The sequence below is a fragment of the Populus nigra genome, chromosome 4 (genome assembly GCF_951802175.1).
Source record: "Populus nigra chromosome 4, ddPopNigr1.1, whole genome shotgun sequence".
Lineage (NCBI taxonomy): Eukaryota > Viridiplantae > Streptophyta > Magnoliopsida > Malpighiales > Salicaceae > Populus > Populus nigra.
Window position 1 is genome coordinate 4,221,403 of NC_084855.1, and position 24,649 is coordinate 4,246,051.

The 24,649-nt window shown below is 32.4% G+C and overlaps 2 protein-coding genes across 3 annotated transcripts; both read left to right on the forward strand.

Moving 5' to 3' along the window:
- The first annotated feature begins 8,006 nt into the window (after positions 1-8,006).
- LOC133690940 (cytochrome P450 78A7-like) lies at positions 8,007-9,940 on the forward strand. Its single transcript, XM_062111223.1, has 2 exons — positions 8,007-8,996; positions 9,097-9,940. Exons 1-2 carry the CDS (start codon positions 8,007-8,009, stop codon positions 9,709-9,711), a joined length of 1,605 nt encoding a protein of 534 aa, XP_061967207.1. The 3' UTR covers positions 9,712-9,940.
- Positions 9,941-14,024: 4,084 nt separating this feature from the next.
- Positions 14,025-21,307, forward strand: LOC133692710 (uncharacterized aarF domain-containing protein kinase At1g71810, chloroplastic). 2 transcript variants are annotated; one of them, XM_062113829.1, is made up of 21 exons: positions 14,033-14,503; positions 14,616-14,660; positions 14,766-14,804; positions 14,932-15,102; positions 15,226-15,378; positions 15,500-15,535; positions 15,752-15,795; positions 15,924-16,014; positions 16,410-16,451; positions 16,560-16,668; positions 16,949-17,063; positions 17,154-17,203; positions 17,327-17,405; positions 18,126-18,176; positions 18,317-18,458; positions 18,601-18,645; positions 19,369-19,473; positions 19,553-19,594; positions 19,743-19,922; positions 20,670-20,789; positions 21,073-21,307. In XM_062113829.1, exons 1-21 carry the CDS (start codon positions 14,153-14,155, stop codon positions 21,175-21,177), a joined length of 2,115 nt encoding a protein of 704 aa, XP_061969813.1. In that variant the 5' UTR covers positions 14,033-14,152; the 3' UTR covers positions 21,178-21,307. The 2 variants fall into 2 exon arrangements, with proteins under 2 accessions (XP_061969814.1, XP_061969813.1); XM_062113830.1 differs by lacking the exons at positions 20,670-20,789; positions 21,073-21,307 and having other exon boundaries at positions 14,025-14,503; positions 19,553-19,629; positions 19,743-19,907.
- Positions 21,308-24,649: the final 3,342 nt, after the last annotated feature.

Here is a 24,649-nt window from a genome sequence, read left to right on the forward strand (position 1 = left end):
CGAAACGGCCAAAATATTCATGTTCAGATGGTCCTGAATACATCACATACAGTGCAGTTCCACAAGTCCCGACAGAAGGTGATGCTAAGTGTATTTGAGAGTTTGATTATAGCTTTTTTTAAAAAATATTTTTTATTTATAAATATATTAAAAAATATTTTTTTATTTTTAAAATATTATTTTTGATACTATTTCATTAAAATGATATGAAAATATCAAAATGATATTAATTTAAAATAAAAAAATAAATTTTTAAAAAATATTTTAAAAAAATAAAAACAAACACGATAATAAAAAAAAACATTATAATGGCATGTTGATAGTGACTGGATACTAACGATTGTTTATGGTAATTTTTCAAATATATTTTATGAGTCAAATTATATTTTTTTCTCAACTTGTAGACTAAAAAATAGATTTCAATTAAAATTTCAAAAAGTTATTATTCACACAATAGTTGTCCTCTGTTTTTTAATGTCAATGATGTAGTCGATTTTGTGATAATAAGTAATTTTGAGCAGTCAGATATGAGTCTACCATAACTAAATGAAGATTTGTTCCAAACAGATTGTATAGATGACCTAACAAATCCATATATGGATTAGTGGGACAAGTTTAGGCCCAAGAGGAAGTCTGGTCATGTTATACCAGAATAACGGATCAAAAGGGTTATTACTTTTGATTTGACTATTCGATTGCGCTCAAATTTTTCCAGGAATTTCCAAAAGCTATTTTCTCAATAGTAACCATCACGTTGTTACATAGATAATCGGATCTTTAAATATAAAAAATATCATTGAGACCCTTTGGTTTTGGTAGTTTTAAAATTTTTCTTGTGATTTTCAGATCTGATCAACCAGTTTTACTAACCATTATGAACCGGTTGACCGGCTGAATCAGATGATAGCACACTTTCACCTTATCGAGCTTCAAAAACGTGACATTTATTAAATGTTGTTATTCTAAAATGCGATGATTATCTTGTCGAATTTTAAAAAATACAACATTTAGTAAACATCGTGTTTCTGAAATGCGACAAAGTAAAAGAGTGTTATTTCATCAAAAAAAAAATTCAAACAATATTATACTTTTAATTTTTTACATTTACTGTACTAATTTTCAATTTTATACAATTATTTTAGATATGTTAGCATCTATTTTAAATAAAGAAAAAAATCGGTCTTTAAAGTCGTGGATGGAGAGTTAATTTGATGCATTGATCGTTGATTCACGAAATGAGAGTGGTGGAATAAAGACTTATTTGAAGTTTTTGATCAATTTCGTGCCTCAGGCGCATATCCCAATGTCTCTGATGCTAACAATATCAAAGGTCAGCCCGGCGATCAATTTCCTTGCTCAGGATCCGATACGGTGCCACCATAGCGTTGCTGTACATTGGCTTCTTTTTATTTGTTTTTTTTTATTAGTATTTCTTCTTGGTAAATAATAATATAAATATACATTGCCTAATAATCTAAATTATTGAATTTAATTAGTTCTTTACATAATATTAAATTTTAATAGCTAAACCATCACAAATTTAAATATTATTATTTTATTATAATTAATAAATCAAGTACAGATAATACGAACATGATAATAAATAATATTTCAATTCTATATTAAAAAAATCATAATGACAAAAATCTTCAATTATTTTTCTAGATAAATTTTAATTATGCTATTAAAAAAAAATTCAAACTGTGCTACTTTATATATATATAAAAAGAAACTCTCATCCAATTAACTATGTAAATTTTATGTGTTTACACCTTGATTTGTTCAAACCAAGAGCAGGGCTGCGAGGAGGGTTTGAAAATTTAGGAAATCAGTGGAAGGTTGAGCAAAGCTCAAAAAATTAATGTTAAGGTGAGGGAGATGGTTAGGATATAGCATATAGTGGTTCGTGTATTGAAAGATTAATTGTTATAAAAGCTTGAATCGGGTATTTTGGTGTTCGATGGGTGATTGGGTCAGTGGCTGGTGTGAACGAGAGATTAATTATGCGTGTTCGGTTTTTTTAGTCTGGTTCGAATCAGATTTCTAATCTTAAAGATTTGCAACAAAAACTAAATTGAAAGAAATTTCTTAAGAAAATTTAACCATAATTCTTTTAAATCAGTTGATATAAATAATCCGAATAATTCGGCATACGAATCTCAAGGTCAGGCATATGCGTCCTCGAATGCAGGATCCTCGGCTCCAAACTCCAAAGAGTGGAAAGCAAAGGGCCTTTCTGTTTTCCTACAGTGCGTGTGTGAAGGCAGGAAGCGAGGTGGTGGCGTGTTGTGTTGGATTTGATATGGGCCATTTTACGCTAGTCTGTGCTGCAAAATCTCCCATCTCAAAGATTTGCGTTCACGAGGCTCTACTCTACACTCACGTGTACACCCCACTGCCCCATGTTTGTTTTGCGTGATTCTCAAGTTTCCTATCTCAGAACCATGTAGATTTTTCACACTCTTTAGTGCTTTATTTCTTTCAGTCGACATAGCTAGTAGCTAGCTACTCTATGACCCAGCTAACTCCGAAAAGCTGCCGACCACGAACCATATCTGCCTTCATTATTCATTCTTGATTAACTGCTTCTATTTATTGATTACAGCAATAAACTTCCGCGACGATGAGCAACCTTTTCCTTTCTTTTCCTTTTTCTTATATATATATATATATAGATAAAGCAAAACGAGCCAGTTTTACTGAATTAAAGCAGCTCACGCCTGTCGAACTTTGTTCCTAAAAAATTCTCAATAGAACGTGAGAACCGAACTATTTTCAACGTTCAAGTACAGTGGATTCTTGCGCTGAATTGAATCAGCTTATATTTTAAGTCATTTGGTGATGGAAAGCTATCCCCTAAACTTTTCTTGTAATCGCCTATGGCATGTGGGGTTGAATATTCTCTATTTCAGCAAATTTTTAAGTAACGAAGAAATAAATAAGTAACCTCCTTCCTAGAAGAATGTTATGTAAACATCCCAGCACGCAGAATCTCATATTAGGGTTCTTGACTAAATAAAAACAATACTAATAAAATAAAAGGTTAATCTGAGATAAGGTTTAGTCCATCTGTCCGAGCTTATCCCTCTGTGCCGTTGTGCATACAAGTATCTAATTACTCCTACTCAGTGTAAAATATCATTTGCTACATACTATCAAAGCGTGGGGCAAATCTTTGCGTGATTCCCTCTAGGATCGTATTTAATTAATGAATACATAAGGTTGATTGACCTGAACTACAGGCATCAGCAATGAACTCTGCGAATTATAAACTAACGCAACGCCCTAGGCTTGGTTAATCGTGGTGGTGCTATAATTATCATTAATATTAGTCTTTGATCTTCGAGTTTTATGGTGTTGAGAATACCGTGCTTTCTTGGATTGATGAAAACTAGGCCAATCAAGTTGATCGTGTTCTAGCTTTTCACATGACACACATTCGATCTTATATATAGCTTTAGGATATTGAATAAGCACACGCATTGATTAAATTCGAAAACTATTGCGGCGTCCTTTATGTTTGTCTTAACAGCATCGCAAGTAAAGGACCACTTGCTATATATTGCATTCAAATCTCTAGGAAGAGAGATCGTGGAACTGGAACTTTCAGAGCAAACATGGACCATTACCAAAGACTAAGACTAAGAGGATAAATTTGAGAATAAAATAAAAGAATGATTCATGGGATAATAAATAATGCCAGGGAGAAAAATATAATCACTGTAAAAAAAATTACAGGCTTTATGGCTAATCAAAGTTGGAAACTTTCAAAGTTTGTAGGCTCAAACTTCTATGTAGTTCTTCTGCAGATTTCCATAAACCTATGACTGAAATGAACTCGTGGCCAGCCTTATGATCACGTATGTATACTTAAAAAATCTTGTATATTGTCCCTTTCAATTCTCCATCCTAAATGAGGACTGAAAGCACCAGTCAAATTCAGGTTCTCTGCTTTATTACCTCTATTTCATAGTCCACACAAGATTTAAAAAACTGCTCCTGCACAGTTTTACAAAGATTGACAAGCTAGCATTGACTTCAAAATATTTCAGGGAATAGGATAGTCAAGGAAACACTGTAGTTTTAAAATATGGTTTTTTAAAATACCGCTGTTGAGAACTGCGGTATTTTAAAAAATCTAAGCGCTAAATGTTAATATTATATTTATTTTTTATTTTAGAAATATTTTTATTTTTATTATTTAAAATTTTTAAATTATTTTGATATGTTGATATCAAAAATATTTTTTAAAAATAAAAAAAATATTATTTTAATTATTTTCAAACAAAAAAATTTTGAAAAACAATTATTACCACACTTTTAAATATTTTTTTTGACCTTACCTATAAATATCCTCGATTATAAACCTTAATTGCAAACCCAAAACATTAATCCTAATGGATCTAAATTGATTTGCATTTGGAATAGTTAAAGTTAGAGTTTAGTAATGCTTAAAGGTTAGAGTTTGGGGTTATTGTTTGTAAAACTACTGCAGTTCCCAACTGTGGTATTTTAAAAAACTCAAACCTTTTGATATAAAAGTGATTTTAAAATTATAGTTATAGTTGCTTTTTAAAAAAAAATTTATTCAGAAATATATCAAAATAATATATTTTTTTATTTTTAAAAAATTATTTTTAATATCAGCGCATCAAAATAATCTAAAAACACTAAAAAATATTAATTTAAAATAAAAAAAAAATTTAACTCTTTTTACAAATATTTTTAAAATGCAAAAACAAATAAATATTTAATATCGGTCATATTTTTCAAAAAATTATAGCATGTGCTAACTTGCGGGAACTCTCTACCAAAAATAATGAATCAACGTCAACTATAAACCTTATTCTTCCAAGTTAAGGATGCAGGTTTGATTCCCGCTACCCAAATTCATTCGATATCTAAAGAGAACTACTAATTATTAACTTTATGAAAAGTCCTTCATTAGTGGTTGTGAATGTCTGATTTTTCTCAATTTTTTTAACCTCCCGGGAAAAACACCCAAGCTTCTTTTTTCTCGTTTTTATCTCCCCGGTATAGCACAAACTTTGAGTTTTCATGGTGAATTTATAAACTGTATAGATATATTTTTAGATTTAATTAGTTCGAGATGGAGTATTAGGTCTAAAGTTGATTAATTGAGTATAAAACTAACAAGTTAATATAATAGCATCCCACCACGATCCCACCCTCGAAAGATTAATCTTTTCTTCACTTTCCAGTACCAAGAGTTTTCTGCTGCCTACAAGGGGTAGGATCACAAGTTCTAGGTTCTTGGTTAAAATATTTCTTCTTTTCCAGACGAGACTGCAAAAGTAAATACACGCCTTGCTGGAAGGTTTATTAACTTTCAATTGTTGCTTTCTTTATTCACTAATTTCTAACAACGAACTATAATAATGCCTACAACACAATCTAAAGCTGGTTACGCCAATCATTTGCTGCCATAATAAGACCAACTTAGTGAGCAGCCCTGTTTCTCTGCATTTGCTAGCTCGTAAATCTATGCAAAGGACGATGTATAAGATACTAGAATGCCCGATGACAATTTCATCAGTTGGAACAAAGTCGACGTTCACATTTCGATCGCATCAAGTAACAATGCTTAAAGTTTGAATTGTGCTAGAGTGCCGAAAGCATGCACTCCTTAGAGCATAGAAATGGCAAGCGTCGTGGTCTGCCGTTCACATGAGGATTTACTTAATATCTTGCGCAATCTTATGATATGAAATTATAAAAATGCTATATATTGGTTATATTAGAGAATAATATAGATTATATTTAATAATTTAAGTTATTGGGTTGAGATGGTTCTTTGACATGGTATTGGAGTCTTAATGACCAAGCAGTCACAAGTGCGAATCTCATCATCCCCGTTTGTTTGATAAAAAAAATTAAGTATAAGATAGTATGAGTCTGTGTAAGTTTCAAATTCAAAGAGTTTTCACTTGAGGGAGGGTGTTAAAGAATAATATAAATCATATCTTGGAACCTCACTTAACAGGTTAAACTATTGAGTTGAGATGGTTCTTTGACATGCTATCAGAGCCTTAATGACCAAGCGATCATGAATTCGAATCTCATCATCCTCATTTATTTGATAAAAATTGAGCACAATGTAATGTGGGTCTATGCAAGTTTCAAGTCCAAAGAGCTTTCACTTTAGGGGGTGTGTTAGAGAATAATATAAATCATATCTTGGGGCCTCACCTCAACCTTTTAGAATATTTTCTAAGTATAGGCTCACTTTTAATGAGTTATCTCAGTCTCTTAGAATATCTTCTAAGTATAGACTCACAATTCCTAGGTTTTCCCAACCTCTTATAAATTTTTCTAAGTATAGCTCATTCTCTTTGGGATTTCTCTTACCTCTTAGAAAAATTCACTATGTATAGTTTCCTTCTTGTTCCCTATAAATTTCTTCATATATGATGTACACCCCTACACACGGGCTCTCCATTAACTTACCCCGAAGTTTCCTCCCTTTTCTCATATGAAGAGAACTCGAAAAACTCATCGTATCATATATTTTTACAAGTTTTTACATATAAATATCACAAAAACTTAAAGGTTATTAATAAACCCAAATTTAACAAGCCTAACCCCCTTTAAAAGGTCCAAATACTTTAAAAAACATGGGCTCATACAATATGTCTAGGCCTAACTACCCACAGGCTCATCCTTTAAAATTAGTCCATAATATTAGGCTCAACCCCTTGGCTGAGCCCAACAAAAATGGACCCATGCAGCGCCTAGGCCTAACAATAATAGATCTAGGCAACACCGGGTGGTGGACGCACGCCGAGCACCTCAAGCATCCCCAACTTTAAGAGATAGGCATGCTACCTAGTATCTTATGTGTTGGGCGCCGCACGCCCGGCCAGGGTGCTAGGCATACACCTTAGTATCCCTATGGCCTCGGGCATGCACCTGCGCTCCCCATACTTTGGCCCCAATAACACCCCCGAGCCTATTTTTCACCCATGATGAGCTCATGTAACTCGCTTGAGCTCAATACTACCTTGATGAAATGACTATTTACCCTATTTTTTTCATGAAAAGACAATACTCATGAGCTATAAATATTTTATGAATCCACCAAGTTTAAGGTTCATAATTTTTTCATCTCAACTTTTTTAGTATATATGTTTTTAGAGTTTGTATTTTTAAAATATCATTACACTTCTTTTTCTACAAAATTATTGAGTTAAACATCTAAGAATTCTCATATCCATCAAATAGGACCTTTTCAGGTACTAGATGTCAATCATCTCGGCTTACTAAACACCAACTAATAGCCACCTTGACTTACCAATTATCCCTTGAACTTTTATGCATGAAGCTATTAAACATTTTAGTTAAAAAAATAGATCAAATTGCTAAAATTAAATAACCAACCTATTATTCAACTACAAAAACTTTATTATTAAGCAACTTGAATTTTATAACATCGCTCCTGAAACTCTTAAATTTATTTCACTAAAGAAAATTATAAAGTACAACTGTTATGCTAGGCAAATCAAATTTTCATCGAGAAGTAAAAAAATGGGAGTTATATACATGTGAATATTGACCAAACAATTATAAAAGAAAATATTTTATGATCTATATTAGAAATTATAATCGTTTCCGCTCCTCTCGATAATCAAAAGATCTTTCTTTCCTATGATCTTGATTATAATTTGAGTATCTTTTAATTGAAATAGAATGATATATTCTTATATAATTGGTTGATTTACAATCTGTCGTGTGAGTAAGCTCACAATTTTTCGATAGCGATATTTGAAAAGGTAGCTTAATCATGGAAGCCTTAATTAACTGCTCCAAAAAAAATAATTCAAACGATGAAAGCCATGTTGCTCCCACTCCACGCATCCATACAAGAAGCACACTGCACCTATTTAAACCAACCCTGTTGGCCTTTATCCACACATTCCTCAATAGCGTCTCTCCTTCATACATACAGACCTTTTCTCTCTCCCTCTCATCTTTCTGTTTTTCTGGCAATGGAATTGGTTCCCTCTTCTGTCGACTCCAGCTGGTGGATGTTTGCACTCCCTGCAATGTTACAAACCGAAAACTTGTCAAACCCTCTAATCTTGCTCTTTGTCTTGACATCTTTCTTGGTCATTACCTTACTAACTTGGGCTTTCTCAACTGGTGGCCTAGCATGGAAAAATGGCAGGAACCATAAGGGTAGCGTCTCAATCCCTGGTCCAAGAGGCTTACCCTTCTTTGGAAGCCTATTCAGCTTAAGCCGCGGCTTGGCCCATCGCACCCTCGCTTGCATGGCGTCGAGCCAAGCTGCTACTCAGCTCATGGCTTTCAGCTTAGGCTCCACACCAGCCATTGTGGCATCGGACCCTCAAATTGCTCGTGAAATCTTGACCTCTCCTCACTTCGCTGACCGTCCCATCAAGCTATCGGCTAAAAGCCTCATGTTTAGCCGAGCCATTGGTTTTGCGCCAAATGGGGCTTATTGGCGTCTCATGAGAAGAATTGCATCAACTCATTTATTTGCACCAAGGCGCATCGCGGCTCATGAGCCATGGCGCCAGCTTGATTGTGCTAAAATGTTGAGCGGCATTTATGATGATCAATCCCTCCATGGAGTTGTTTATTTGCGTAAACATCTCCAAAATGCTTCTCTTAATAGCATTATGGGTACTGTTTTTGGCAAAAGATATGACTTAATGCAATTTAATGAGGAGGCTAAAGAATTGCAAGAGCTTGTTATTGAAGGGTTTGAACTCTTGGGTGCTTTTAATTGGTCTGATTATCTGCCGTGGCTGAATTACTTTTATGACCCTTTTCGCATCAAAGAGCGTTGTTGTCAACTTGTTCCTCGAGTCAAGAAACTGGTTAAGCAAATCATTGAAGAGCATAGACTTAAGAAGCCAAAAAATGTCTTCGATAATGCTGATTTCGTAGATGTTTTGCTTTCTTTGGAGGGTGAAGAGAAACTTCAAGAGGATGATATGGTTGCCGTTTTATGGGTTAGTGTGTGTGTACTAATTTTTCTTTAATTTTTAATGCAGCATCTTTTTTTTAGCGTTCTGTGCTTGCTGTGCTATGGGTTTACTTCGTAATGTGCAGGAAATGATATTTCGTGGCACCGATACTACTGCGCTTTTGACCGAGTGGGTCATGGCAGAGTTGGTTTTAAACCCGGAGATTCAAGCCAAACTTAGCAAGGAGCTGAACTTGGTTGTTGGAAACAGGAGTGTCACGGATGCTGACGTAGCTGAATTACCATACCTTCAGGCTGTGATCAAGGAAGCCCTACGTGTACATCCTCCTGGGCCCCTCCTCTCATGGGCACGGTTGTCCACTTCAGATGTACACCTCAGCAATGGCATGGTGGTCCCCGTCAACACAACTGCAATGGTCAACATGTGGGCCATAACCCATGACCCAAGAGTATGGGAGGATGCCTTGGTGTTTAAGCCAGAAAGATTCATGGAGAGTCAAGGCGGTGCTGACGTGGATGTGAGAGGAGGTGACCTCAGGCTTGCACCATTTGGCGCTGGACGTAGGGTTTGTCCTGGTAAGAACCTAGGGCTCGTGACAGTGAGCCTTTGGGTGGCTAAGTTGGTGCACCATTTCGAGTGGGTTCAGGACATGCGTAACCCAGTTGACCTAAGTGAAATGCTGAAACTTTCATGTGAAATGAAGAAACCTCTCTCCGCTGTGGCTATTCCAAGAAATTAACGGTGTTCGACTTTTCTGGGGTTTGGGTTTGATCTGAGGACTTGAATTTAAAATTTCCATTGCTTTCGTGTGTGTTTCTCGTTTGCTAAAGTATTATGAGATATAATTCTAAATTAAGAATGAAGGTAACTGAGGGAGGGATCCTGTGTTTATGACTGTATAACTATGAAACTGGGTTGTTACTACGTTAAAGTGTCCCTGAGATGACATTAATTGTTATACGTGTTGTTTGTAATTCTGTCTTCCTTTATAATAAATACTGTATGTTTTATTATTATGTCTTTGGTTGTTCGTTAATAAGTTAATTTGGTCGTGAGTTCCACTTTCTACTCCTCGAGTGTATATGTGTCACGTGTGCTTGTGTAAATAGGAAAAGAAAAGGAGAATATTTGTGTTTGTTTGCAGGAGAGTGTGTGTGTGTGTGTGTGTGTGTGTGTGTGTGTGTGTGTGTATTTGAAAGGAGTTTCTTACGCGCTTACCTGTCATGATACATGAACACCAAACCTATATAATTACCTTGGTTTGTAAACAATTGAGAATTGAAAGCGTGTGTAAAGTAATTTTGATTTAAAAATATTTTTGAAACAAATTTAAAAATTTTTATTTTATTTTTTTCTTTAAATTAATATTTTTTTTATATTTTTAGATTATTTTGATGTATTGATATTAAAAATAATTTTTAAAAAATAAATAAAAAATTATCTTAATACATTTTAGATTAAAAAATATTTTTAAAAAATAACCGTAAGTCTCTCCACACTTTCAAAAACTCTCTAGAATCTAATAGAGCCGGCACTCATGTTCATAAACCATGGTGCTTCTCCATCTTTTTTTTTCTTTTCAATTTTTACCATATTTTTTTATTTCTTTTAGTCCTTTGATTTCTATTTTCCTTTCTACTGAACCCTTCTTAATTAGGTCTAATTACTGGTAATTTTAAATTAAAGTTGATATTTAGAAATCATAACATTATAGTACTCTTTTTAGAACATTTACAAAAGAATCAATCAAATCATACATACATATATGTCAAAGGCATGGGAATATTATAATTAAATTCTTAAATCTATAAAACATAATTTTAAGTTTTATACTCAAATGTTTGGCAGTGTGATAACGGTTGCTTTTTAAATAACTTTTCGTGCCGAAATACATGCCAATAATATTTTTTTATTTTTAAAAAATTATTTTTGACATCAGCACATCAAAACGATCTAAAATATATAAATTATATTAAATTTTAACAGAAAAATAATTTTTTTAGGAACACGATTTGTACCGTGTTTCAAACAGTTTCTAAAAAGGGTAAAATTATTGATGATATTGTATGTTTAATTTTAAATAAACGTACATGAGAGTATAAAAATTTAATTTTTATACTTTACACATTGATGAAGATGTATGTATGTCATTTATATGTAAGAAAATAAAGAAAAAAGAGTTAACAAAAAGTGCATGTCTTAACAAGCTCAAAACCTATTGAATTTAACTGGGAATTTTAAAATTGCATTTAGATTATTTTTTCCTGAAGGTATTGTGCATCCATTGTCAAAATGCTAAACAAACTTATGGATTATTTGTCCCCAATACATTAGAGCAACTCCAAACCAGGTATAAATAGAGAGCCAAATTTTTTTTTAAAAAAATAATATTTTGGCTTTTATTTACTTTTACTTGTTTTTCATGCTTCAAGAAAAAGGCTAAACAAAATGTTATTTTAGCATTTCTCTTACAAAAATATCATTCTTACACATCCTGCAAAAATATCAAAACATGTTCATTGCAATAGTGTTTTTTTTTTAAATAGTTTTTTTTTCTTTTTTTTAAATTTATATTTTTTTAGTTTGTTTTTTAATAAAATTATTTTGATCTCACGATCCATGTCATGGGTTCAATGAGTTCATCCAGGTGACTCGGGTTGTTTTTTAATTGAATTGTTTTTAATTTTATTCTTTAATATTAGATTGATTGAGAATCATTCAGATTATTTTTAAACCCTCTAAGTCAATCGGATTGTTAAAATAATTGTGTATCAAATATATTAAAATACAATTGGCTCTTGTAAATGATTTTTTACCACTAACTCGAGTATATGTAAATAAAAAAAGCTGTATTTTTATTATTTAAAAAATTATGTTTCAGGCTTTTTTAAGGCTTTGCGGTTCATGAATTCCAAAATATTATCAAACTCTCAAGCATCAAGCCCAACAGGCTTTTCCAACACCATATGCATCTTCTGAGCTGCCAAGCAGGCCCATTCGACGTGGAGGGTGGTCGGGAGAGATGGAGAGGTAGATAGACGACACCGGCGGGGGTTGGCTGTCTTTCAACATGAACAGGCACATACGATGTGATGTCAGAAAAACAGAGAGCTACTTTTCAGGTCATCATTTGTCCTGGCAGAAACAAAATTGCAGGGCACCTAGCAACGCCCAAGCACTATAAATTTCTTTGAAGAAAACAAAATTCTAAAAAACACTCATACTGTCATCCACATGCTGACATCCTGAATACGTGTATGTTTAGCACGACAAGATGAGCTTCAAAAGAGAACGAATATACACATATGGTATCATCAGAGCCTGACATCTGTCTCGTCACATTTCTGCTCAATCAACTCATTTTTACTTTCATATTTTGTGCGAGGGAAGTGTTAGAATCCACCATTGAATAAACACACACGTGTGCGTGTATTTGTGCGTGCGATGTTAATATATAGTAAAGTATGTATATATATTATATAATGTTATACGTATATATGTATGTAATATTAATACGTATATCTAGAGTCAAGTTTGAATCGGAATTCAAGTTGGATTTAGCAATATTCAAACTTTATCCATTACCCATAAGATAATATGACTATCCAGAAAAACTTGTCTAGAAGAATTCAGGTTGGTATCTATAACTTCGAGTGAAATTATCACCCTGTGCAACACCTCTTTTAGATAATGAAAACTTAGTTTTTAACTAAATAATTAATGATAAATAGCTTAAATTAATAAAAAAAATATAAATGGAGTAGCCAAAACATTGTGAACAAGACTAAAATTATTATTCATTGCTACAACGTATTACCTTTTTTTTAAGGAAAAAAAAATGCATGCCAGTTAGGGATAATTTGATCCTTTTCATTAACCATTAAAAATTACATTAGGCGTACATGTGATTTTTTCATGATTTTAGAAATAGTAAAATGACTTAACTATCCTTCAAATTAAAAAAATAAATTGTTAGTAAAGGACATTTTGATATTTTTATTCTTTAAAAATACAATAAAAAGACATCTTTACTTGCAGAATCAAGAAAAAAATAAAGCATGAATCCAAGTATAAAGGATCTTTTATTCTTTCACACCTGTTTTTGTTTGGTTAATTCTTGAATCATCAACAGCAATTTGATTTTTTTAGGTTAATTAATTAGTATTTAAATGAAAAACAATTGTTTACGATTGTTGTGCACGCGCTAACATGTGGAAGGCACTCGTACAATTCAAACAACGCATGTTGGTGGCAGAAATTGCCCTTCTATGGTGTTGTTAGAAGTGTCATTGAGTCCTCTTTCTCTCGAGTGAAGTGCGTGTTGGTGAAGATTGATTGATTTGTTATCGGTGAGTTTTTTTTCTCCTTTTTACTTTCTCCCCAAAAATTACAAATTGATCCCTTTTAATTTTGGTATTTCAGCTTCAATCCTTATTCTTTTGATTTCTATATTGTTTTCCTTGACTCTTGTATAAAAATTTTATTTGTTTTCAATTTAATCCTTCAATTGTAATTTATCATATATTTTTTTTTTCAATTTGATCTTTATTTTTTTGATTTTTAATTTTTTTCTCTTGTCCCTTTATAAAACTTTTATTGGTCTTCAATTTCATCATTCAATCTAAGTTTACAATGTATTATTTTTTCTAATTTGATTCTTATCTTTTTAATTTTTTTTTGTTAAAGTTATTTTTCTTTTTAATTTAACCCCTAATAAAAAATTTATGGTTACCCTTTAATTTATTTTCTATTTTAATTTTTACCCTTATTATTTTAATTATCATTTTTTATTTTAAATATTTTATGTAATTATTTTTTTTTAATTTCATCTAAAAACACATTGATAATAGCTATACATTTATTTATTACTAAAAAAAAAAATTCCGGCCGTGTCATACATTTTTTTTTTCCAATGAAAAAAACACTCACAACAGACGTGCAATGGAGAGAGATAAATCGCATAACAAACCACAAAGAAAAAACACATTATTTAACAAACCACAATAAAATCGTGACCTTGGATAACAAACAAACAAAACGTTCCTCCCATTTGGCACTCTCCTAACCAGAATATAAAGAAATCCTATACATGGATTACAAAAGAGACGTTACCTTCCCGTACTCTCCCTCTCCCACCTATTCACACACTCTTCAGCCACAACCAGAAACTGCAAAAGAAAATGTTACTATATTCTTCGCCGTCTCTTAATTCCTTTCTCTTGAACTCCAATTCCAACTCCAATTTCTTATCGAAAAATCACAAATCGCTAAAGTCCGCTCCTCAAACACTGCGAGTTGTTAACAACAACGATGTGGACGCGTTTACGGAGAAGTCCGGTTACTTGTTCAAGCTTAGTAGCAGCGAAGCAGATTCTTTAAATGATTATGATCTTAAAAAGATCGCTGCGATTTATAAGAGAAAACCGTTCATTTTGCTTCGCAGATTGTTTCAAATCGGTTCCACTTTTGGCAGGTGGTTGGCGGCTCGTTATATTGATAGTATTACTGAGAAATCTGATCTGATGTTCAAGGTTTTAGAATAAATCCTACTTATTCTTATTTTTATTCTAATTTTATTATATTGTGTGCTTATTTTTTATTTTATTTTTTTTTGCTGCTGCTGTTGTTGCTGGTGGTTTGCAGATTAGAGCTGCAGAGCTTCGACAAATATTGCTTGAACTTGGACCTGTGTGGTTTCTGCGCTTCTTTTTCTATTTTTTTCCCCTCTTATTAAAATCTATGTAAGGATTATTTTCTACAAAAATAAGTTGTGTTTGTTATTTCTGTGTTCAGGCTTACATAAAAATTGCTCAGGCTGTTTCGTCTCGACCTGTAAGTGGTTTTAATTCATACATACTAATAAATTATGATAGTTTTTTTTTCAATACAGTTGAAGAAAAAGAAACGGCAGAAAAGTTATCAATTGGCAAGAATTTGAATTAGCATAAATTTGCTGTAGGATTTGATACCACCATCATATCTGGATGAACTATCACTGTTGCAAGATAGAATAGCTCCATTTTCTACAGAAGTTGCTTTAAATACAATAGAACAGGAACTTGGATTACCAATAGACATGATTTTCTCTGAGATTTCGCCGGAGCCTACAGCTGCGGCATCCCTTGGACAGGTTTGTGGTTGATTGTACGGTGTGGGGATTTTATTTTTTTTGGCAATTGTTAGTTTACTGAAAATGTTCACTACTATTGCTCTTATCTCTTTCTCTCTGTCATTGTGGTGCACAAACAAATAGGTCTACCAAGCAAGGCTTCGTAGTAATGGACAAGTTGTTGCTGTTAAGGTTCAGAGGCCAGGCGTACAAGCTGCTATTTCCCTAGACATCTTAATATTGCATTTTATGGCAGGAGTGGTAAAGAAAGCAGGCAGATTTAATTCTGATCTTCAGGTCCTACTTTTTTTCATGCTAAAAGAGGATAAAGTTTTGTATTCAACATGTCCTGTTGAAATACTGGTCTTTTTATGAATTCATCTGGAAGTGACTTAAGAAATGTGAGTTTGATTTGCAGGCAGTTGTTGATGAGTGGGCATCGAGTCTTTTTCGGGTATGTTTGGATCTCTTTGTGTGTAGTTGTGAAGAACTCGTATTTCTGACCGCATATTTTGTTTTGATCTCCTTTTACTATGCTGTTTGATTATTGAGAAAGCTGTGTGTTTCCTTTGTTAACAAAACTTGCATTATTTATATCTCAATTATACTTTTGTTTGAGGAATATTCTTAGAGATTCATATTGAATACAGGCAAATCACATTGAATGCAGGAGATGGACTATATTAAAGAAGCAAAAAATGGACTAAAGTTTAGGTAAGCGAACAATAACAAAAAAATCTGGAATACATTTGTGTATTTTTGTTTTCTTTATTTTTGTTGTCTAAAATGCTCCATCACATCTAGTTATACACTAACAACGATTATGCTATATGCTTAAACAGAAAGCTGTATGGTGGTATAGAAGATGTCTTGGTTCCATATATGTATTTGGAGAACACAACTCGTAAGGTCCTTGTAATGGAATGGGTTGAGGTACTTAATATGTTCGTTGCTGTCATTTATTCATCTTTATGAATCTCATGCCAAACTCTAGGAAGAAGGGTGTCAAATCACCAAATAACGATGTAGTACTGTGTTTGCTTTGCAATCAAGAGATAGATTCAATTGGAATTAACTTTAACATATTGTTATTTCCCTTATTCCTTAAATGGAATGAAGTAATGAAATTTTTTAACCAGTTGTTGCAATTAGGGGTCTCATTCCTATACAACTCCTTAGAATTTTGTTTCCAGCAAACTCCTCCAAAAGATCAAGTTACCAGTAGAACTCTTTCTTTTTTAAGATGCTCTATATGCCATCATGTATTTTTTACATGCAAAAGATTTTCTCATGTTTCTTCATCTCCTTTTCTTTTGTGCTTTTTGTAGGGGAAAAAGTTGTCTGAAGTGAAGGATCTTTACTTGGTTGAGGTGATATATAAGAAACTGAGAGCAGCCTGTCTTTCTTGAACAATTCATCTGTATGACATTTGTTATTTGCCTAGTGGCTGAGTTGAATGACTTTCCTTTGCTGACTAGGTAGGAGTTTACTGCTCGTTTAATCAACTTCTGGAGTACGGATTCTATCATGCCGATCCACATCCTGGAAACCTTCTTCGAACATCCAATGGGAAATTAGCTTATATTGGTATTGTTTTAAAGTTAAAATACTATGGCATGTGACTTTTCTCGTATTAATCAAGTATAAAGTTTCACGAAAACCTTCAATCTGAACCTCATCCTGGCTACGTTCTGTGAAATTTTGAACTATATATCATCTTGCCTCTTGGTCAGCACTGTCTGTTCTTATTATCTTTTGTTTTTGTTGGATTTTTGTTCAAATTTCTATGCCCAATCATTTTGCTTGTATTCCTGGAACTGCACGGCTTAAATACCATAAATTAACTTTCAGTATATCTTGCAAACAGATTTTGGTATGATGGGTGAATTTAACCAAGAATTCCGTGATGGATTTATTGAAGCTTGTCTTCATCTTGTAAACCGTGATTTTGATGCGCTGGCCAAGGATTTTGTAACACTTGGGTATTTTTTCTATCTCCTTTCTGCCAATAGCTAATGAGCTCATTCTCATTGTTGTTGTTATTTACAAGTTTGAATTACGCTTGCTTGCAGATTTCTTCCGCCAACTTCAGATAAGGAGGGGGTTACAAAAGCTTTAACAGGTACCTTTTATTATGTCTGCATAGGCCTGGGTTTCCCAGTAATTCCAATTATTATGTCTCCAAAACAAATGTCTACAAAAGCTTTAAATGGTCATGACATCATTTATAATGTTTGTGGTATAGGTGTTTTCCAAAATGCTGTTGCTAAAGGAGTCAGCAATATAAGTTTTGGAGACCTTTTGGGAAATTTGGGAACTACCATGTGAGCATCTTGAGTGCAACTATGTTTGCAGGATATATGCTTTATGAATGTTAAACAGTGAGTGGACCATGTTATTGAGAGAAACACTAATGTGGTTCAACATATATTTTATCGGTTTCTTTTCTTTTCTTAGAAACCAATACTTTGGCTGGGAATTGTTAAATAAATGTACTCAGGAAGTTGGCTATTTTGCAATTGCCACATTAAAATGCTTAATCTGGCAAATTAAAGAAAGGAAGAAAATGCATACCCTATAAGGCCATTATGATGCTGAGAGTTGTCATCACAAAATGGTTTTTGTAGCATTTATACATGCTACCTTTGTTGTCGATATGCTGCCACCATGTTGCAACTTTTCACGTATTTTTTCTCCTTGTAATTGGATTTCTTGAGATCTCTGAGTTTATGTACATTTGTTATCGATATGCTGCCACCATGCTACAACTTTTCACCTATTTTTTCTCCTTGTAATTGGATTTCTTGAGATCTCTGAGTTTATGTAATGCTGCGTGCCTCTGATGATTGTTTATTTCACTTGTTTACTCATCTAGACCTGAATTGAATTAATAAATTCTCTACAAATTTTGTTTGTAAAATCTCAACAATGATACAGTGACTGAACCAGAAACATAAAATCGTATCTGTATGTTACACATATTGATAACCATATTATTTTAAGTTTTCTTTGAGTTTCAATTAATTATTTTTATTTATTCACAGGTACAAGCTCAAATTTCAAATTCCTTCATATTTTTCTCTTGTCATCCGGAGGTAGTCATGCTTTTCTTTGCTACTTTAACTGACATATTTCACTTTGCATTATTTTCCATTGTTCAAGATTGTTGATATGTCTCTTTTTATTTAATATCTATATTGCCTACTTAAAATCTTTACTCTTTTTTGGCCTTTAGTGTTGCAGTTTTGGAAGGCATTGCTATCGGTTTTAATCCAAATTACAAAGTTTTGGGTAGCACATATCCATGGATTGCTAGAAAAGTACTGACGGACAGCTCACCACAGTTGAGGTCATCTTTGCAAGCTCTTCTTTATGAGGTGGCTGTAATAAGTAATTTATATTTTTTGATTTGCAAGTTTATCCTGTGTTTTATTTCATTCATTTCCTTTCTCAAGCTGTTGGTGTATATACTTGATATTGAAATATATTAATTTCTGCTTCTAACCATTTTCTTTGCAGAAAGGTGTTTTCAGAATTGATCGTCTAGAGTCACTGCTTTCAGAGGTGAGATTATCCATTTTTCTCTTCACCTCAGTAATAGCATCACAGGAACCTTTTTTGGGTTGATTTGAAATATAACTACCAAGTTGAGAAGTTTAGATTTGAACCCCTTCAACTGTCAAAACTTTTTGCGATAGGATTCCAGCCATTGTTTTACCATTGCGGTTATAATACAAATTGAAATTGGAGGTGTCCAAATTAAAGTGGTTCGTTTGAATGAGGGGTGTAATCCAAATTGACCCATAGCTAACATGATGTAAGTTGATATGTACCATTAACTTCATTCCCGCTCACTTTAGTTGTATTCAGCTTGATTGTCATTACCAAATGGCCACTGGTTTTGCAGCAGAAAAATGTTGTCATCTCACTCTGTGTTACAACAAAGCTACTAATGGTTTCAGGTTGTAATACTCCCTTTTTGTCCTACCTTGGTTTCATGGCCTTGGGAAATATTTTTCAACAAATTTGCTGCTGTTTGTTATGCTATTATAATAGGTCACTGAAACTCAGAATTGTTTTTGGTGGCTACCAGATCCCTCCTTTCAGCAATCACGCTTTGGGAACTTAGCATTTTTTATTTTATTTAATATTTTAATCTCTTTGGTGATAGTAAATGAGCATATCCAGCTAAACATCACAATAAATCTTTTTGTTTCTATAATCTCTCTTCTGATATTTTATTTTCATAAAATTAATGTGCTCATAATTTTAAACAAATTCTGGCAGTCCCTTCGTGCCAGAACAGAGAAGGCCTTGGTTAAAAGCCAATTAGAGGACAATGACTCCAAAGTGGCTGTCAAGCAAATCCTTTCCTTCACGTTAACAGAGAAGGTCTCTCTCTCTCTCTCTCCCTCCCTCCTAGGTGTTTAATTTTAATGTATTTTAAATCTTTGATTGGATGTATTGGCAGGGTGCCTTTGTGAGGGAAATACTCCTTCAAGAAATTGCTAAGGCAAGTGTTCTGGTTTTGTTCATGTCAGGTCTATGGTTAGTGACTGTGAGTTGTAGTTGTTAAAATTATCAGCAATAATAAATGTTATGTTGTATTGCTCTCTTTGCTTTTCTAGATTTTAAATTGCCTTTTTTTTATATGTGTGCAGGGTTTGGATGCATTTGGGCTAGCAACTCTTGATTATTTAACTTCTATGGCTAACACAAGCATTCCTTTTGCTGCTTCCTCTTCCTCTTCAATGACTGAAGAAGACATGATGAACTTGAGAACCTTCCGCCGGCTTATGTTAATCCTTTCAGGTTTCCAAAAGAATGGAGGCTCGCCCATGGTAAGATCTTGTGCTTATTTTGTTAGAAAGAGTTTGGTACACTCATTTTCTGTACAAGGGAAAGTAAGAAATGTGCCTAAGCTATTCTTTTGGATGTGGTTTTGTGAAGTCCAACCATCCACCATAAATCAAAAATTTTAGAATACAATAGTATATGAATTATTGGATGCAAATCCTCCTCTTCTTATTAATACTCGCTTGAATGCATATATGTATTTGTTTGGAAGGCTATTTAAAATTGATGTTTGACTTGTTATCACTAAAAACTCACTTTTTGTAGTCATCCACCACCAAGCTCAAGGAAAATTATATCTTCTGCATTGTGACTCATGAGTGTTCTGCAGGAAACTGTAGAACCTGCTTCATGATTTAATCTGGCTGGGTACATTGTGGCTTTTTAGATGTGTTTAAAGTTGGTGATATTGCCATGTAGGGGTAGATTAGCTCTATAAAAGGATAATGAAATTCTTTGAATGGAGCTTATACTTGCATTTGATGCAAAAATTAACTAGAAGACGATGCCCGTTCTTCCACTATTGTCTCTCTTGTAAGGAAATTTTGAAGAAGAAAAAAAAAAAGTTCAATATATCAACTATTTCTTCTTCTTTTTCTGAGAAAATGTGTCGATGAAGATCAAGCTTTCAATGTGTGAAAGTAGCATCTTCCACAAGGCAACAATTTTGACATTTCTATTTTGGCTTATAATCTAATCTACCTTATGCTGTAACATATGTTACTATCTTGTAGGAACTGAAAAGGACCGTCCCATCCAAGAATCAAAACATGCACTCGGAGGAAGCATCACTTATCTTTTATCAATTTCCATCAGTTGAGGAGATTCTGCCCATCCTTTCTGCTATCCCTGAGGTAAGCTCTGATCTATTCATACATAGATACAATGCGCACGCCCAAAGACGCGAAGGCAAATATTAATATTGGCAGACACGTAAATTACCACACACAATCACTGAGAATTGTTTGAAATTGGGTTATACTTTAATAAGATTATCGAGATTAAATTGTTAGCCCTGAAACAATTTGTCTGGAACTTAAATATCCGAAATAAGGTTTTTTTTTTTCTTTTTTTGGATAAAAGAACTTAAATTAAATATCTGGTATACTGACTAAACTTGTTAAAAACACTTGGCAGCTTCCACCAGAATTGCAACAGCAGTTACTTCTCTTGCCGGCTGATCTGGCTGGAAGGTTGATTTCCCGTGTCACTGCCAGGACCATCAGGAGGTTGTTTCTTTGATTTCAATTTAATTAAGGGAAAGCGTGAGGAGATATCCGTATGTTTTTCTCGTCTCTGACAGCTACTTTCACAGAAAATTAAACCACATAAAAAATCTTACGAGATAGAGGATGGCTGATATTCTTGAAAACATTGTTCCCGTCAGATCCTGCCTGCTGCGATTGACTCACACATTACCTGAAAATTGGGTAAAATTTTAGCACTGTTGCATTCTTTTTATAAAGGAAAAAATAAAGTCAGAAAATGTTCCAAAATCATTGAATCTGAATCGGAATGCCAAATCTAGTTACATACGTGAGATTTTGAAATAAAGGAACCCTCCATTTAAAATGGCATTCTGTACAGATTTTTTTTTTTGGAATTCACCAGTTCGTTTCGTTTTATTGCCAAGTCTGATGGTGAAAGCTTGACGTTGGTGATCCCTTGGCATTTAAGTGACAAACAGAATATAGTGTAATACTCTAATTTTTTGAGTAGGGAACTGAAGCAGTTGAAAAATACACATGTATTTTCGTGATTTCACAGTACTGTTTATTTTTGTATGTTAAAAGTATTTTTGAAAAAAAATAATTTTATTTTAAAATAATTATTTTTATGTTTCTAGATCGATTTTAATATGCGAGTATTAAAAATATTTTTTTTAATATTTTTATGTAAATAAAAAATATTTTAAAAAATAACTCTAATTATTCTACACACTCTGATTTCTAGTTAAGAGTAGCAATTCCTATTTATAATAATTCCCTTTTCTTTCATTTTTTTGAAATTCATGAAGCGAAACCTTAAAAGCCTAGAATACAAGGAATCACAGGTATTTGCTCCCCGCCATTCCCAACCAAACCTCTGGTTTTTACAATAAGAGAAGGATAAGAGTCTAGACATATCTTCGATTTCCTCTTCCGCGTGTGAACAGCAGACGTAGCTTCTTCAATCTCCTCGGATTACGAGATGAGAATATATATATTTTGACTCAGGTCCTTTTTTAAAAAAACAAAAACCTTTAAAAAAAACCCGGTTAAATAGGTTATTTTAATGTACTTTTTACATAAAAAATTCAGAATACAGGTGAAAAAAATTTATCAAAGCATCTAAAATTTCATGATAACCATTAATATAAATAAACAAAATAAAAAAGTTGTTAATAATAACTAAAAGAAAAAATAAAAAAAATAAAATGAATATAGATTAAAATATTTAATATCATAAAATGAGATATTTATTTATTTGTGTTAATCAAATTTGTTTATTAAAATTAATAAAAAATAATAGAAATAGAAACATATAAAATTGAGTGAATAAAATAAAAAAAATATTATGCAAGATTGGACATATCAAAAATATTATTTCAAAATAAGTATTCTTTTTACAAAATGAAGCTTGTTTGTAAAAAAATCAATAAAATTAAACACAAAACAAAACATTTTTTTTAAAAAAAAAAACACTATTCAAAAAAGCTTGAAAACCTCATTGCCTAGGTTATGAGACCGGGATAAACTAATAGAAAAAAATTAAAAATAGCCACAATCAACATTTTAAAAAAATTGATGCAGAATGATGAACCCGTAAAAGAAAATAAGAAAAAAAAGAATCCCAAATCATATCAACTCTTAAAACTTGTGATCCCTGTAATTAGATTGGATGCGTGACAAATAAAAAAACTAAAAAGTCTAATCCTTAACAAATCAAACACTAAATAATAAAACTAGAAAAAAATCTATAAAATTTTTTCAAAAATTAGAGGGCATAAAAAAAATTAACATTAGAGTGTTATATTGAAAAGAAAAAACTTTAACAAAAAAAATCAAAAGAGTAAGGGTTAAATTGAAAGAAAAAAATTACATGAACTTTGATTTAAGAACAAAATTGAAAACAACAAAACTTTAACAAAAAAGCTAGGAAAATAAATCGGAAATCAAAAGAATAAAGACAACATTAAAAACAATAATACATGATAAATTGTAATTCAAGGATGAAATTGAAAAGATTAAAAAGTTTTTCAAAAGGATCGAGGACTAAAATAAACAATAAAAAACATAAAAACCAAAATTGAGAAACAAACGAAAAGAGGTCTGTGCACTTTTACTGAGAGAAAGAGAAAAGTAAGAAGAAAAAGAAAAAAATAACTACAGATGATAAACCATCCACCAAGTATGATGATGTTTTCAATGACACGATAGGACAACGTATTTGGCCATGGAGATACGCCAAAAGCAACGCTCAAAAAACATAAACACACCCCACGCTCTATCTATTTTTTGATTTAAAAATTAATTAATTAGAGTAAAATGTTCAAAACACCTCTCGTTATCCCTACATTTAACCTAAAAAAAAAACTCATGGGAAACGATAAAAACATCACTGGACTCTTTCCTTGTTTTTTCTTGATTGTAAGGGCAGAAAGACCCTTTCAAAATCAAGAAGAAATGCAAAGATATGAATACCCTTTGCAAGCAATTTAATTTTTTTGAGCTCAAGGGTAAACAAGTAATTATACTATTTTTTAAAAAGAAAAGAAAAGATGATACTAACTTCTGGCAATTCTTTTAATGACCAACTGATATCTTTTAAAAAGATAAAATTAACATTAGAATCAGAGCACCCAAAATTCTCTTGAAAGAACAAAAATGATTTTAGGCTGTCGTGATGCACAATGTACTATGTATTTGAAAGGAATTGTGATAACAATAATGATTTAAAATAATTTTTATTTAAAAATATATCAAAATAAAACTTTTCATCATGTCTGTTTCGTTGAAAGATTTTGTAAAAAACAAAATATTGCATTTGACAAGAGATTTAGTTTTTTTTTTCCAAATCGAAATTAAAGTGGTCCTCTATTTTTTAACCTTCGTTTGTCGTCATTAAATTCTAACCTTAGAAAACTCGAAGTCTTTGCTCACTAGGCATGATAACAAGCATAAGAAAAAAATCTGTATTTTTTCCATTTCCTTTTGGAGCAATTGGAGGAGGAATTTAGATGTCAAATCACTGGATATTGAACTATTATGCCGTGTTGGTGTAAATATACAATAAGATAGATATATAAAAGGCTTTGTTTCACCGATAATCCATGGAACGATTATCCGAACTGCAAACCCAAATCAACTAATTAACTGCCAGTGGATATTAGCTCTTACCTCTAACATAAATAATTTATGTAATTAATCTAAAACTGGAGCTACATAGCCCTAGATTTCTAAGACTAATTGGACATGACATGTGGGAAAACTCATATAAAAATAACATGGTTGTTAGCAAGTTATATAACAACAAAAGTGATGTTTTATATCTTTAAATTATTTTAATGTATTAATATTAAAAATAATTTTTTTAAAAAATAAATATTAATTTAATATATTTTTAAATAAAAAATACTTTAAAAATATAAATCATAAACACAGATACTCATGTGTCGAGATAACTAAATATCTTGATGCGAATATCCCGAGTCTCAAAAATTTTCCGCTTCCCC

Bases quoted from the DNA above. Each gene is read 5' to 3' on its own strand.
- LOC133690940 (XM_062111223.1), top strand. From the start codon at position 8,007: ATGGAATTGGTTCCCTCTTCTGTCGACTCCAGCTGGTGGATGTTTGCA. The intron at 8,997-9,096 runs GTTAGTGTGTGT...CGTAATGTGCAG, and splicing joins ATATGGTTGCCGTTTTATGG to GAAATGATATTTCGTGGCAC.
- LOC133692710 (XM_062113829.1), top strand. From the start codon at position 14,153: ATGTTACTATATTCTTCGCCGTCTCTTAATTCCTTTCTCTTGAACTCC. The intron at 17,064-17,153 runs GTATTTTTTCTA...GCTTGCTTGCAG, and splicing joins AAGGATTTTGTAACACTTGG to ATTTCTTCCGCCAACTTCAG. The intron at 19,474-19,552 runs GTCTCTCTCTCT...ATGTATTGGCAG, and splicing joins CCTTCACGTTAACAGAGAAG to GGTGCCTTTGTGAGGGAAAT.